We start from the raw sequence: 15,790 nt of genomic DNA, 5'->3' as shown, positions 1-15,790 counted from the left end.
AACATTCACATTGAAATTTTCAAATTTAATATCAAGTAGAGAGATATGAATCATGATAATAGATATATATTATATGTCTAGGACTCCATTCACATACTACATTCAAATTTTGCCTCAAGGCATTTCCACACGTGAAATAGAAAATTCCAAAAAAAAATGAAATTGAACAATGAACAAGACTGAAGATAATTGATTTGGCTTCCTCAAGCCAAGTCATAACTCATTAGCATCTGTCATAAAGTTTAAACAATGAAAATTAATAAAGCAACTGAATTATTTTCTTTTGGTTTAATAAACACTAGGGTTTAGTGGGAGCGTGGAACCACAAAGCCATGTCATCAATTTTTAATATTTTATTAAAAATCCAACAAACAAACAAAAAATCCATGACTAATTAAGTAGGCGTACCCTCCAAGTACCCGTTTTCTTGGAACCACGCACCCTTTTACAGGGTACCGAGTAACCATCACAAAGAAAGAACCCATTTTTAAATTTTAGGGTATTAGGTTCTCCATTCCTAAACCAGGTTCCAAAGGGTGTGTTTGAGAAGAACTTGAACCCGTTTTCAGTGCTTGGGTGCATGAATCGAGCATAGGTAAGCTAACCCCACCCCTAGATTCGTGTACCTCTGCTTCACAGGGGAGATCAATTTGTTTTTGAGGGCCAAATTTCGCAATTTCCTAAGAGGATGAATTGTCAAGTTCTGTGGAGCCAAAATTGACTTCACCAAAAGGGTCAAAAATGATCATCTTCTAGAGGGTTGAATTTCTAGGGTTCAAGGGGACCGATTGTATACTTCAGGAGGGCCAAATCCACAATTCACTATGGAGGACGAGTTGCAGAGCTAAAGGAGTCAAAGCCAAGGGTTTTTCAAAATATACCTATCAGGTTTCCTTCCAAATCAAATTGATGTAATTTCCTTGCAATTTATTAATAAAATAATTGGGGTTTGCAGTGTTCTTTTCTATAATGTTGTTGCAATTTATTATTGAATCTTCTGGCAAAATTTAATAGTGGATTTCTTGAATTTTTCTTGAATTTACCTCTTGGAAATTAAGTAAAATATATGATAGGGATATTCTACATTGCCGGATCTGGCATAGGAATGGCCAATATTGACAGATCCGCAGATCTGAACCCGATCCAGATCCGGATCTGCCGAAATACGGGTGAAATACGGCTATCTGCGGATCTGTATTTTTAGGAAACAACTCATGCTCTGAGTAAACGGATGCCGAGCCAGGTTCCCCAGGTTGTTCGAACCACCGAAATGGGTTGAAGTAAATTACGAAAAGTTAACAATGCGATTTTCGTTTTAGGGGATTTTCGTTTTAGGTTTCTATCTTTATTAAAGTGTGGTCCCCTTCCCTTTGTCAGCACTCACGCTCAGGCAGTGTTAAATATTCACCCTCGGGCTCACTGCTTCACACAACGACGCAACAACTCCTTCGTTGGAAGTTGGAACACGTGACTCGTGAGGAACAACGCCACTGTCATATCGATAGGAACACATTGCACAGCGACAAGGCAGCTATTTTCCGCAAGGAACCCGTTGCCCGTCGGAACTTGAAAGGAAGTTCGCCCTTGGAACACGCAGGAGGTTGTCGTTAGTCAAAACTTGAAAAACACACGCAGAAGTTAAGGTTGTCGCCGTCAGGAACTTGAAAGGAACACTTAGCAAGTGACAAAGGTAAACCATAAGGGTTAATATGTCATTTCTATGTTTCACTGGGGGCATTGACATCAGTGTCAACATTTTCTTTTCTTCCTTTCTAAATTTTTTGTGTTCCAGATTCATTTATAAGTTTATTATGACTATCCAACCACGATGGCTCAATCAATAGAACATCCCTGATGTGGGAGCATGTTGGCTTCTTTTGGAGGATTCAACCGTGGTGGGGGTTGTAACAGTGCCCTACTTTCATTAACCCTGCCTGCTTCCTGTGATGATATTTAAGACTTTTGTATTTATAAGTGCTGCTAGTTTGTTAGTGGTTGTTTCTCCAAAACTTCATTATGCTTCTATTTAGTATTTATTGTCGGTTTGTTAAACTACGCTGAGTGATTTTAAATTTTAAGTTTGGAAAATATTTTATTCAAGCTGCATGTGAGGGTTTGAGTGTTTATTCAGGGATAGTGGATTTTAGGTTCTCAAGGTGGGGACAAACTCAAGATTGGCAGTCTGTAAAATCTAGAGAAATCAAGCCTCAATCCCTGCCTTGTTTTCTATTTTCTGTATTGGGTGTGAGAATGTGGTATTTTGTATTTACTATTAAGTTCTTTATAAAACTCACTGGCATAAACGTTTAAACTTTATACAAGTGATTTATTTTCCCATGTCCATGGAGAAAGGGTAATTCCCAGTGTTGATATAAAGTATTTACTATTTTAAATGTATTTCTTCTTAAATTTTAATGTATTTTAACTTTTATGTATTTAATTGTGTATTTTAATTTTTAATTGTTTATTGATAATATATTATAATTTGAATTTTATATGCAATAACCTATAGACCATTATCATTATGGAACCAACATAGCATGAGCATAATGAAGGGGAAATCATCAAAACAAACCCAAAATCTCCTCTATGGCAGTATGTCGAGATTATTGGAAAAATTCCTAGAGGTGGTTCATTTAAATGGAAGTGTAATGAATGCCAAGCTATAAAAAATGGCTCATATAGTAGAGTGAAGGCCCATCTCACTGGTCAAACTAACAATGGGGTGCAAGTATGCACCGGACCAAAAGATGCAAATGACAAACCTGGCCAAGGTTTGAGTCCTGAAAAAATGGAATTCTATTCATCTTTGCAAGAAGTTGTTGATAAGAAGCTTGCTAAGGGAAAACACTATGAAAAGCTCTACAACTAGGCCTCCTTTGCCATTTAGGCCCGCTGTCACAAATAATAAAGGGCCCACTCTAGGCCCTCTTGAAACGTGTTTCAATAATCAAGGTAGAGACATAGTCGATGAACATGTAGCTCGTTGCATCTATGCAAATGGGCTAGCATTCAATTTGGTTCGTTCCCCTTATTGGCAACAAATGATTAAGGCAGTTAATGAAGCGCCAAAAGGGTACAAAAGCCCTGGATATGAAAAGGTCCAAACTACTTTGTTGGCACCAGAGAGAATCCGTGGATAGACATCTATAGGCAATCCGGGATACGTGGGCAGAAACAGGGGTGTCCATCATTTCTGATGGATGGAGAGACCAAAGAAACCATCCATTAATTAATGTTGTTGCAGTATGCCCCCAAGGGGCAATGTTTTTGAAGGTTGTTGATTGCAGTCGAATAGAGAAAGATGCATCTTTCATATCCACAATTGTTATTGATGCAATAGAAAGTGTGGTGCCACATAATGTTTTCCAAGTCATTACGAACAACACACAGGTTTGTAAAGTTGCAGGTTTGATTGTGGAGGGCCGATATGATCACATCTTTTGGACTCCATGTGCAGTACATTCAATGAACCTTATGCTTGCCAAGATTTGTGAGATTGAATGGATTAATGAAATATATGTAGCAACAAAAGAAATCCAAATGTTCATAATCAATCATTCAATGTCTCAGGCCATATATTGAGGTTTTGCAAAGTTGGAGCTACTAAAGGTGCTTTTTTTTAATCAATATTATTTCAAATTTGAATTGGAAACTTTTAATTTCATTTACAGATTTATATATGATTTCTCATTTGAGATTTGATTTTTTGAAACTTGTATGTTGTTGAAACTTGTTTTACCTCACACACTCTTGTTATAAAGAGGCTTGTCGAGGTGAGACAAGCATTACAAGCAATGGTCATTGACCCTCTTTGGGAATCATGAAGGAATTTCACTTCTGATAGAGCGAAAAAAATCAAGTACATCATTCTTGATGATGCATGGTGGGACAAAGTCCAATACTTTTTGTGTTTTATTGAACCAATCCTGACCTTGATCAGGGAATTTGACACAGATACACCTTGCTTAGGGGAAGCTTATGAAAACATTGATAGTATGTAGGAGAGGATAAGGGGAATTATCAGGACAAGTGAAAATGACCCTTTTGAACATTCTATTATGAAGTAAAGGACATAGTTATAGAAAGGTGGAACAAAATGACCACACCATTACACATTTTGGCCTATGCATTACACCCTAAATATTATCATTCCAAAATTTTGTCTTTACCTGGTAGAACAACGTCAAACAAGGATTTTGAAGTGGTACAAGGATACAAAACAACTTTGATGAAAATTTATAAAGATATATAGAGATATAGGAGTTGCAAAGGAAGTACGCCAAGAATTTGGAGGATTTGTACAATCTAATGGTAGTTTTTCAGATCCAGTAGCTATGGATGATCGAGAGCATCTTAATCCTATTCCTTGGTGGGGCTTCCATGGTGGGGATAGCATTCATCTCTCCACTCTACCCACCAGGTTGTTATCACAGGTTGCTAGTTCCTCATCAGCTGAGAGGAATTGGAGTACATATGGCTTCATCCATTCAGTGAAGTGAAACAGGTTGGGAGTGGCAAAGACTGAGGATCTTGTGTATGTTCATTCCAACCTCCATCTTATATCACATGTGGAACCAGAGTATAAAAAAGGTCCGAGTAGGATGTGAGATGTGGAGTCTGAGATCTCTGACTTGAACCTGACACTGAATGCCATGACTCACCTCAACCTACTTGAGGATATTGTTCCACCACCAGTCCAGTCTACTGATGCAACTTCCTACATTCCAGGACCCCCATCATCTATTCATGATGTAGAGTTGCAATATGCAGAAGAAAATGTAGATCCATTTGAGAGTATGTAAATGTATTTATTACTATTATTGTCAGGCCAGAAGGTAACTCCTCAAATGAATTGTACTTATTCATTAAGATTACTCATAGTTATATACATGAGGGAGTGACTCTTGGGTTTCACCTCCTAATGTCTCTTCATTTTCCATTATTTGCTATTTACAAGTGTTTACCCAATCTCCATGATTAGGTGTCAACATTCCCCCCTTAATTTGAAGGGATGTTGGTGAGTACAAGCATCGTTCTGAATCTTTCAAGATTTTCTCTTCCAAGCGCTTCGGTGAAGATGTCTACAATCTGCTCATTAGTGGAACAATGGCATAGATGGATTGTCTTGGCCTTAACATGATGTCAAATCAGATGGTATTTTGTATTGATGTGCTTCATTTGATCATGGAACTTAAGGTTCTTGGCCAACTTTATTGCAGAGGTGTTGTCAACCATGAGTGGAGTTGAATGTACTTGTTTTACCTGCAAATCTTCTAGAATTTTCATGAGCCACACAATTTCTTTTGTTGCCTCAGTTGCTGCCACATATTCTGCCTCTGTTGTGGAATTCGTTGGAACTGATTGTTTGTGTGATCTCCAGGAGACAGCACCTGATCCAAGACTCATAGCATAACAAGAAGTAGATACCCTGTTTCTTTGTCTCCATCAAAGTCTGAATCAGAGTATCCAATCAAGATGAAGTCGCCCACCTGTGTATACTTGAGTCCAAATTCTTGGGTTCCCTTCAAGTACTTTAGAACTCTTTTTGCAGCAGACCAATGTCCCTCACAAGGCTTTTGCATAAACCTGGAGAGGATTCCAACAACAAATGAAATGTCTGGTTTGGTAGTAGTCAGGTAGTTGAGACTTCCTACAAGTTGTCTATACTTTGTTGCATCCTCAAATTCTTTTCCTTCAATGGATGTGAGCTTTAAGTTTTGTTCCATTGGAGTAGTCAGAGGATTGCACTCAGCCATGCCAAACCTGTTCAACAGATCTCCAATGTACTTCTTTTGAGAGAGGAATATAGACTTCGGATGTTGAGTTACTTCAATACCAAGATAGTAGTGAACATAGCCCAAGTCAGTCATTTCAAAACCTTTCCTCAATTCCTTCTTTATGGGTGCAATGTAGCTCTCATTGTTCCCTGTCATCAAAAGATCATCTACATATGCCATAAGATATACCATTGTTTTGCCAACTTTCCTGACAAATAAAGTTGCATCATCAAGATTCATAATGTTTGAAGTTCAATTTCAGAAGATGCTCAGTTAACTTTTCATACCAGGCTCACGGTTCTTGCTTGAGGCCATACAAGGATTTCACAAGTTTGCATACTTCATGTTCATCTCCCTTCATAGCAAATCCTTCAGGTTGGGACATAAAAACATTCTCTTTCAGATCTCCATTCAAGAAAGCAGTTTTTACATCCATTTGATGGACTTTCCAACCGTTCTGAGCTGCTAGGTAAAAGAGTGTTCGGATGGTAGCCTAGTTTGTTGTGGGGGCAAAAGTTTCCTCATAATCAATCCCTTCCTTCTATGCAAAACCTTTTGCCACAAGCCTGGCTTTGTGCTTGTCAACTGAGCCATCAGCTTTATACTTGTTCTTGTAGACCCACTTGCAGCCAATTGATTTGGTTCCCAATGGAAGATCAACCAGTTTCCAAGTGTCATTCTTTATCAAGGCATCATACGCCTTTTGCATCGCTTCTTTCCATTAATCATGAGAAGCGACTTCTTTGAAGGAAGTTGATTCAAAATTTGTAGACAAATTCGGTTCACAATCATAAAAAACATCCATATCAACAGGTGAATCAGAATCATCTACATCAACTCCATTTTTCATGGTTAAATTTCTTGTTCCGGTCTTTCCAATTTCATAGGATGAACACTTTCAAGTGTCTTTGTCAGCCACTTTAGGGGACCGTTCTGAGATGGTCCAGGCTGCTTAGTTGATTGAGTTGGGACTGAATCAAGATTAAGTCTCCCAATTCTGTCAATCACATCACTCAAAGTATCATCAGTGGTTGGAGTTTCACGTGGGGAAGAGAGTGCTTCAGAAGAAGATTCAGTATAAGAATCCAGTATAGGAATCCCCCCTTCAAGATGTGGAATCTGATTATCAAATTCTTGAAATGATTTTGCATGTCCAAATCTATCCAAGCGATCAAGTTGCCGCTCAACAACATTGTCAGCTTTGGAAGATTCAAGAAAGATTATATCTCTAGATACAACAAACTTTTTATTAACTTCATCATAGAGATGGTATGGCTTGGAGGTATTTGAATACCCCAAGAAGATACACTTACGACTCCTTGCACCAAGTTTGTTTCTATGTACTTTTGGTATCAAAGCATAACAAGTGGAACCAAATACCCTGAGATGCTTTACCGAAGAAATGTGGCCATACCACATTTCATAAGGAGTCTTGTTTCTAATAACATTAGATGGACACCTATTCTTTACAAACACAGCACATAGAACTGCATTAGCGGAAAACATCAATTTTAAATTCTTAAAAAAAATCATGGAACGTACCATATTTAAGATTGTCCTAATCATTCTTTCAGCTACTCCATTCTGTTGGGGATTATAAGGCATAGTTGTTTGATGTTTGATCCCATGCTGGCGAAGATAGTTTTCACATTCAGTTGAAGTGTATTCTTTTTCATTATCAGTGCAAATAGAGCCAATATGAGATTGTGCATCATTTTCAACCCATGTATGAAAGTTCTTGAATGTTTGAAAAGCATAAGATTTGTTCTTCAATAAATAAACCCAACACATTTTGGTGTAGTCATTAATAAATGTCATCATATATTTATTTCCATTTGTAGAAGGAACAGGGATTGGACCGCATAAATCTGAATGAATGAGTTCAAGTTTTCTATGTGCTCTGGAATGTGAATCATGAAAACACTGTTGGCTATGCTTTCCTAGAATGCAAGCATCATATTACTTAAGTTTCCTAGGAATTGAAGGCAAACCAGTAACACCATTTTTCTTCAACAAGCGAAGGTTGTCATAGTTCAAGTGTCCAAATCTAGCATGCCATAAAAGACTTGATGGAAATATATCTTCATCATAATGAGAACTGTATGAGAAATTTTGTGCACGAGCAGAGGTACCTTGCAGCTTCAGAAGCCTTTCTTCTTCTATCCCCGTCATGACAAGTGAGTGATCTGATGCTTTTCTCACCTCAACCTTGCCATCAAACATATGAATGGAGTGTCCTTGTTGGCGGGATGTAGACCAAGGACAACAAGTTTCTCCTCAGTTGTGGGAGATATAAAACATTATGCAGAAGAAAGTCTGGAAGACCAAGCAATTTGAACCTGATTGTGCCATGCCTTGATGGCTTGAGTTTTGATTTGTCTGCAAAGTACACTGCTCCATTAACATTGTCAGTAAATTCTTCAAAAAAATCTCTTCTAAAAGTCATGTGGCAAGTTGCTCCTGAATCAAGCAACCAATCATTTTTCCAAGAAGCAAGTGAAGCATTAAACAAGTCTTCATTTACTCCAATATTTCAATGTGCCACAACATAATGAGCAGATTCAAGTGATTTACCTTTCTCTTTGTCATTGGTTTTACCTTTGGGTTGATTTCTTTCCTGCTCAATTCTGTCCCAAGGCAACTTGCATGTGGATGCATCATGTGATCCATCTCTATTGCAACGTATGCAATGAAGATCAGACTTTTCTCCTTGAGAGTGTCTGTGCCCCCGTCCTCTGAAATTTCTTCTTCCTATTCCTCTTCGACCACCTCTTCCTCTGGAAGAATCTTGAGCATGATTCTTCTCTCTATGTGCAAGACACACAGCTTCTTGAGAAGACTGAGGAGTTGTCTTCTTCCCAAAAGCTTTCTCTCTCACAACAAATTTATTCACAAGAGACACAAAGGTAATTTCTTTGAGGTTTCCATTTGCTTGCAATGACTCAAGATAATTTGAATAAGTGGGATAAAGTGCCTTGACAAAAGCTATCAAAGAAATGTCTACTTCAACATTAGTGACTTTGATGTCATGCATAATACATTTTACTTATGATGCAAGAGCAAGAGGATCATCATTTTGTAATTCAAGGCTGAACAATTTAATCATCAGTTGGACAACTTCAAGTGCAAAGTGTGATTCATAGGGTTCCTTAAATTTTTGTAAGGCTTCAAAAGCATTCACAAATGGTGAAATATGGCGACTCACCTCTTCATTTATAGATGTTGCAATCAAGGCATAGCCCTTACTGTTCTTGTTTTCCCAAATGGTGAATTCCTTGTCTAAGGTAGGCTTTGCCAGTTCATTGTCTCATTCTCCTACACAAACTCCTTTCCACGACTCATTAAAAAAGAGAGTGTGTTTTATCTTCCAAGACCACTCAGGATAGTTCTCCTTCCCATTGAGAACGACTCCCACAATAGATATCAATCAATGCATTTTAAAAATGTACTCTGCTGCCAATATATACAAAATTTGCACTTCTGGTGGTAAAAAATGCAGTTCTAGTTGCAGAAAATGCACTTTTGCTGTAAAAATTACAATTTGATATGTATAGAGGTAAAATTTTGGGGAGTTATTACTTGGGGGAGGTGGTATGAGGGGAGGGTATTATATGGGGAACGGTTGAATGGGGAAGGGAGTCAGCGTATGGCGGGCTCGGAGTTGTATTCACCGAGTCGAGCGGTATTATGAAAGGGTATAAGCGATAGAGTATTGTTTTCTGCGCAAGATGAGAGGGTATACGTGTGTTATAACAGTGGAGCGTATGGAGCAGCCGACTGTGCAAAGGGGTTGCACAGGTGTGAAGTATGCAACGTTAGCAGAGGCGGAGTATGGGCCGAGGTCGAGTTTTGTTCCGGTCGAGGGTCGAGGGTCGAGGGACTAAGGCCGAGCAGCGCAGTGTGGAGCAGGAGGGCCGAGGTATATGCGTTTGTTACACTATGAGCAGAGTTCAAAACAGGGAGCGGTGGAGAGGATAGCTGAAATGGTGGAGGGTCGAGGGGCCGAGACAATGCGCAGAGGGAGGGCCTGAGCCAAGTGGACCAACTACGTTACAGCATATGCATGACTGTGGTGTGGGGAGAGCGTTACAAAACTCAATGTCATAATCCACGGGAGGAAATACTGCAGCGCAACAATACCTCAACAGTCAACGTAACATATGCCACCAAACTCGCTCAAAAACAAAACGACATACCATAAAATCAATCCTCCAGCAACACAGGTTTCGATCCTCCAGGCAGCATAAAATCAATCCTCCAACAACCTCCAGCAACATAGGTTTCTATCCTCCAGGCAGCATAAAATCGATCCTCTAGCAACCTCTAGCAGCACAGGTTTTGACGTAAATTAGCACTCAACTCAGAGAATGGAACAATGGCAGAGGTGTCAGTTCTGCAAAATGCGCAGAACATAAGCAGGAGGGAGTTACAAGAGCAGAGAGGGAAGCCAAAAATGGTGTTGGCTTTGATACCATGTCAGGCCAGGAGGTAACTCCTCAAATGAATTGTACTTATTCATTAAGATTACTCATGGTTATATACATGAGGGAGTGACTCTTGGGTTTCACCTCCCAATTACTCTTCATTTTCCATTATTTACTATTTACATTATTTACAAGTGTTCACCCAATCCCCATGATTAGGTGTCAACAATCATTTATGATATTATGATCCTTTTTGTTACTTTGTATGAGGGTGGATACATCATTTCAGTGTTTCAGTCTTCATATTTATAATATATCTAATGGTTTCAATTCTAAAAGTGTTTGATGGTTTCAGGGAGTATTTGATTTTTGAATTCTAAAGTGTTTTTTTTTATTTTAAAAATATTATTATATTTTATTATTTTTACATGACATATCCTTGCCGTATCCAGATCCTGGATTTTCAAAAAACTAGCGGATCCGGATCCGTATCCGTATCCTAGTAACTTAGGGGATATTACATAGTAGGAGCATGCACCATATTATCACATATGATTGTCTGGGACTCAATGCTGCTGTTCCTCAAACAGTCCCAGCTATCACTCAGGGTTATCAATAACAGTCTGTTTATTAGGTCTATCTTTAAGGGAAAAATCTTTCTAACTTCTGAATATTACTCTGGAATCTGTGATGCAAGAATATTGGGAATTTATATGAATGGACTCCTTACAGAAACCTTTGTCCATTTCAACTGGATATGGTTCAAGTAGAATACCAATTCTGTTGACACAAATATTTCAATTTTACAGGTTCCACCAGGTAGCACATATGGCACCTTTGTTTACCAACATATGGTACTTTTAATAGCCACTGTCCGATTAGAAATCAGGGTGCTTGATTTCATGGAGAAATTCAGAATGCATGTTTGTGCATGAGATCAGAATTAACTTTGTTCGACGTACTAACAGGAACTCCCCTATAAAACAATATATTTTAGCTTATGTAAAGGTTTGAAACTTTGAACCAAGATGGCTAACAAACTAACAATTACAATAGCACAACTACTAATACAATATAACTTGAGCATCCCTCTATCTTATCATCACACACAAATCAACAACTAATAAAGGTTACTTCATATTAGATCCATACCAAGCGCCGATAAAAGAATGTCCATGTAAGGTACATCACAGCATCTTGTTTTCGCAAAATAGTTCCAGCAACAATCTCTGCATTGATGTGATCATGGAGATGATTCTTGAGACTACTTTCAACAGGGAATGGCTCGTACAAGAACTGTGAAGTACAATAAAAGCAAACCTTAGGGGCTAAATATTGTAAATTGACTATTTTTAATAAATATCTCTTAAACTATTTGTCAATAAGCAAAAGTTGTGCTCTGATTTAGTATCTAAATTTATATGAGAACTAAGAAAAATGACCAACTGTGCAAAAACTCTCAATTAGTATATAGTTGAGCACAAATTTCAGGTGTATGAAACTTCACCAACTACTTATATGTGTTAAGCAATACTCATATTCTTAATTTATCTGAGTAAAAGGTTTCTGGAACGAGGGAAATGTAAAAATTGAACACTCCAAAAAATCACCTACTACAAACATAATCAGATTCATCAATTGAGTTTAACCTTTTTGTAAAAACTTTTCTTGGGTTCATGCACAAGTATCACTGCCTTTCCATACTGATCGTACTGTGGTCGACCTGCTCGACCCATCATCTGTAGGATATCTGTGATTGGGAAATCAACATATCGTTTTGCTTTCCCATCATAATATTCTGTTCCCTGCAATAAAAGATTTATTAGCCTCCACATAATGGGCAAGAAAACTTTTCATCTCAGGTAAACAGGCCAAATCTTGTACATATAAACAAAAATGTTTAAAATTCATATGATCCTTACCTTGATTATTACTAGATGTGCAGGAAGATTTACTCCCCATGCTAGTGTGCTTGTGCAGACAAGGACCTGCCAATATATCATGCAAGTGTGGTTATTAACTTCATTGGGAATACAGTATGGAAACTAAATACTGTACACAACAATAAGATGCATTGAAAATGCAATGCTCACCTGAATTTTGTTGTTGGAAAAAAGTTCCTCAACCAAAGTCCTGTCACGATCATTTAGACCAGCATGATGCAGACCAATTCCAAATTGCAGTGTATGTCTTAAGTTTGTATCTGTAACCTGGGATATTAGCATTTCTATTGTTTCTTCAGGGATATTAAGAAACTGTCTTGGTTTGTCATCAGCAGCAGCAAACTGCCATAAAAGAGTGTCCCGTGTTCAGTGACAGTACTCAAAGTATTCATATCACTGATGATCAAACCTATAATAGTGGATAAGCAACACAATCTTACCTGAATGAGATCAAGAGCTGTAAGCCGTGTTTGACGACGGGATGAAACAAAAATAAGCACTGGCTTCGAAGGTGAATGGGTGGTTATAGCAGCATATGATGGCTTATTCATACTATTCATCCGGGGGCAGTAGAATTTTCCAGGGTATCCCTGTTTGAAGACCATTGAAGTGTTCCCAAATAATTATTAAGGTGACATTATAAAAGCTATCAAAATGTTGAAGGCAGACATAGAAATTAGAACGCAGGCAAGGCAATCAGAACTAGATAAATCTGTATACATTCCATTTTCTGTTGTAGAATATATAGACAGCGAAGAGCTTACTTTAATGTGATGAAGAGCCAATAGCATTAAATAAATAGCCATATTAATGTGGCCTGACATGTTTTTAGAAACACACAGCCACTTTTCCCTCATTTCAGACAATAACTGTCATGTACATATTTGCCATCACCCTCTGAAAAGTATTTTGTAAAATATTATGTAATAAAAGTTAATATCATGCAATAAAAAGGCAAGGGAGATTACACTGCATTGGTCACAGCCCTTTATAACTTATTTAGATAGAAAGATTTGTTGGATGTCCATTGGAAATGTTATCACAACTGGAAGACCAGCTAAAGATCAGATGAGGACAGGACTGGAACCGACCAGAAAACTGGTTGACTAGAATACATAAAAAATGCAAAATTTTAAAATATGTAGATACCAATGTTGCAAAAGTTGGACTTGGGAATAGATAGGCAAGGGTCCGAAAATTGAAAAAGTAGTAAAAGTTGGGAGAAAATTGAAAAAGCCAGCAAAAACTCGGCAAAATTAAAAATGCCTGATTGAAAAACTCACAATTTGGAGATTTTATTGCGATTTAATCCAGATTATTGTAACACTATCCTCGTACATCAATGTATATCCAAATCATTAGACACCAATATGCAACGTTTGTACTTATCACACTATCCAAGCTAGATAGCACAACATGTAAAAGAACAACAAAAGGATCGAGATTGACAGCTTTATACTAATAGAATGCTGTGTTGAATGAAGGAACAAAGAAATTTAAGAAAAATCAGAAGGACTGCAAACCGAATGAATAACTTCAATGCCAGATGGTCGAAGTAGATTATATTTAACAATCCCCTAAAGGTATCCCTATTTCAACCAACTTCCAAGCAATAAAAATTGAACAAGAGATGTGCAAACATAATTTAATGACATTAGTTTGGACAAAAGCAAAGTACAGAATCATTCTACGACTCGATCTTGATCACCCCAAAGGAAAGGACTCAGGAGTCATACATAAAAGGAAATAGAAGTCGAATGGTTATGGTTTCATCAAAATATTTTGTGTAATAGGTAAGTAGACAAGACCACCAGACAATTTTCGGCAAGCACACAGTGCCCATTACTTTCAACAATGTTTCCATCAAATGATTAACTTCTCAATAGGCTAATTTAACAAAATCACGTAAAGAGAGGAAGTTATAAATTAACAAGAAACTTTCTTGTGATAACTTAAGCACTAAAAGCACATGGCTATTTTGGAATATTCTATATTCTAACTCTTTATTACTAGTAATGCAAGGGGATAAAAGAACATATGGCCATGGGTTCCCATATTTTCCCTACATGATAGTGCAAGTAGGTCCTCTTAAGGATGGTCACTCTCTAGAGGACATTATGAAGCTCAACATTCACAGATTTGGGGTACTTTTCACTAGGTTTCTTTTCTCCTATTGGCATTGGATGTTAGAAGACGTATGGCAAAGGTTCCCATATTTTCCCTTCATGATAGCACAAATAGGTCTTCTCAACTGGCCATTCTCTAGAACCCATTATCAAGCTCAACATTGACAAATTTGTGGTGGTGGGTGATGATGGCTACTTTTCTGACTCTGATGTTGGTCAATATGTTACTCTTCTTCACCCTCCATGGTCTTTGGTTTTTTCTAGAGGATTGTTACCAATCATTTGGTGGGTAAATTGGTTGGGAATTTCAAAAGAAACTATGACTCCAAATGGCCTTGGGCAGTGTACCAACCGTCATATGAAACAATGAATTCATAGGCACGGTACTAACCTCAGATTTGGTCTGAAGCCTTGGACTCTGCTAGGATTAAATGTTTCTATGCCGAGTTTAATCAAACCATGCTTAGAATCTGGAATGGTAAATATTTTGTATGAAAACAGCCAAAATACGGGGCTGTCATTTGGCTGGCTTGCTACCTTTCTTTTTATCTGCAATCGAGTCCATTAATGTTGTGTACCTTGTTCAAGTTAATGGGTTGGCAACTTGTGTTGATTTGGGGTAGCATCGGATGTGCTCTAGCCACAAAAATTGGTGGAGAGGCTAAAGCACATGAGATCTCCAATCCCCAGAAATGGTTTGGGCAGATTCTAAATAGTTTGGGAGATATTAAAATAATTAATATTTTTAATGGAGTCCCTAAGTCTAAACTTAGGGAAAATAAAATATTTATGTGAATTAATATAAAACTGTGTTAGAAGGGTCCAAAAGTCATGGATCAAGCCAAAGTTAATCTTAGCCGTTGATTAGGGACTTAATCTCGGCCGTTGATTTGTCAACGAGAAAAATATAAGAGGAGGCTTGAAGGTCACTTGGAGGACACACTGAGGGAGACTAGTTAGTTCAATTTCTGGAGCGGGGTCAGTTGACAAATTCGAACTAGTGGTCTGGTGAGCAATAAGGAGGATGCAAGTACGGAACGGAGAGAAGGGATCAACCACTGGAGACCTGCACTAAGGCAAGAGAGGCAGACGCAGGGCATTTCAGGCAGACACAGAGGTAGCAAGAGACTGCACAGTCACTAGAGGGCCTGCGTGGGTGACGTAGAGAGGCCCAGGGCTGACGCAATCAAGCAGGGGCTGATGCAGAGTGTCTGGGAGCCACGCAAAGGTCAACCAAGCCGACGCTGGGACTAGGAGAAGTGCTAGAGAATTTTTCTCTCTGTGGGTAAGCCAGTTTGGCACCCTATTGTACTGAAGAATTGTTGAATAATAAAATCCTCCCTTGTTGCACCGGTTTTCCCACATTGGGTTTTTCCAGGGACTATTGTCCAAAATACCTGTGTCAATGTGTTGATTCTTGTACATGTGTTTGTTTTTGTATTACGATGTGATATCTACAGCAGAATTTATTTTAATGTTTATTGAAGGAATTTCATAAATAACTTGTTGAAGAATAA

The 15,790-nt window shown here is 38.1% G+C and overlaps 1 protein-coding gene across 2 annotated transcripts in view; it reads right to left on the bottom strand.

Moving 5' to 3' along the window:
• LOC149141562 (U5 small nuclear ribonucleoprotein helicase) overlaps positions 1–15,790 on the bottom strand; it is a 446,214-nt gene that overhangs the window by 74,737 nt on the left and 355,687 nt on the right. For both annotated transcript variants that reach the window (XM_089450021.1, XM_089450020.1), the window contains 5 exons: positions 12,588–12,737; positions 12,298–12,489; positions 12,127–12,192; positions 11,854–12,009; positions 11,357–11,500 (listed from right to left, as the gene is read on the bottom strand). In XM_089450021.1, the coding sequence (XP_089306147.1) occupies positions 11,357–11,500; positions 11,854–12,009; positions 12,127–12,192; positions 12,298–12,489; positions 12,588–12,737 (708 nt within the window). The remainder of the gene's footprint in view (positions 1–11,356; positions 11,501–11,853; positions 12,010–12,126; positions 12,193–12,297; positions 12,490–12,587; positions 12,738–15,790) is intronic.

This window comes from Pinus tabuliformis, chromosome X (genome assembly GCF_031772625.1).
Source record: "Pinus tabuliformis cultivar Carrire ecotype Pingquan chromosome X, CPIR1, whole genome shotgun sequence".
NCBI classification, from domain to species: Eukaryota; Viridiplantae; Streptophyta; class Pinopsida; order Pinales; family Pinaceae; genus Pinus; species Pinus tabuliformis.
This window is presented reverse-complemented; position numbering and strand designations above follow the sequence as displayed.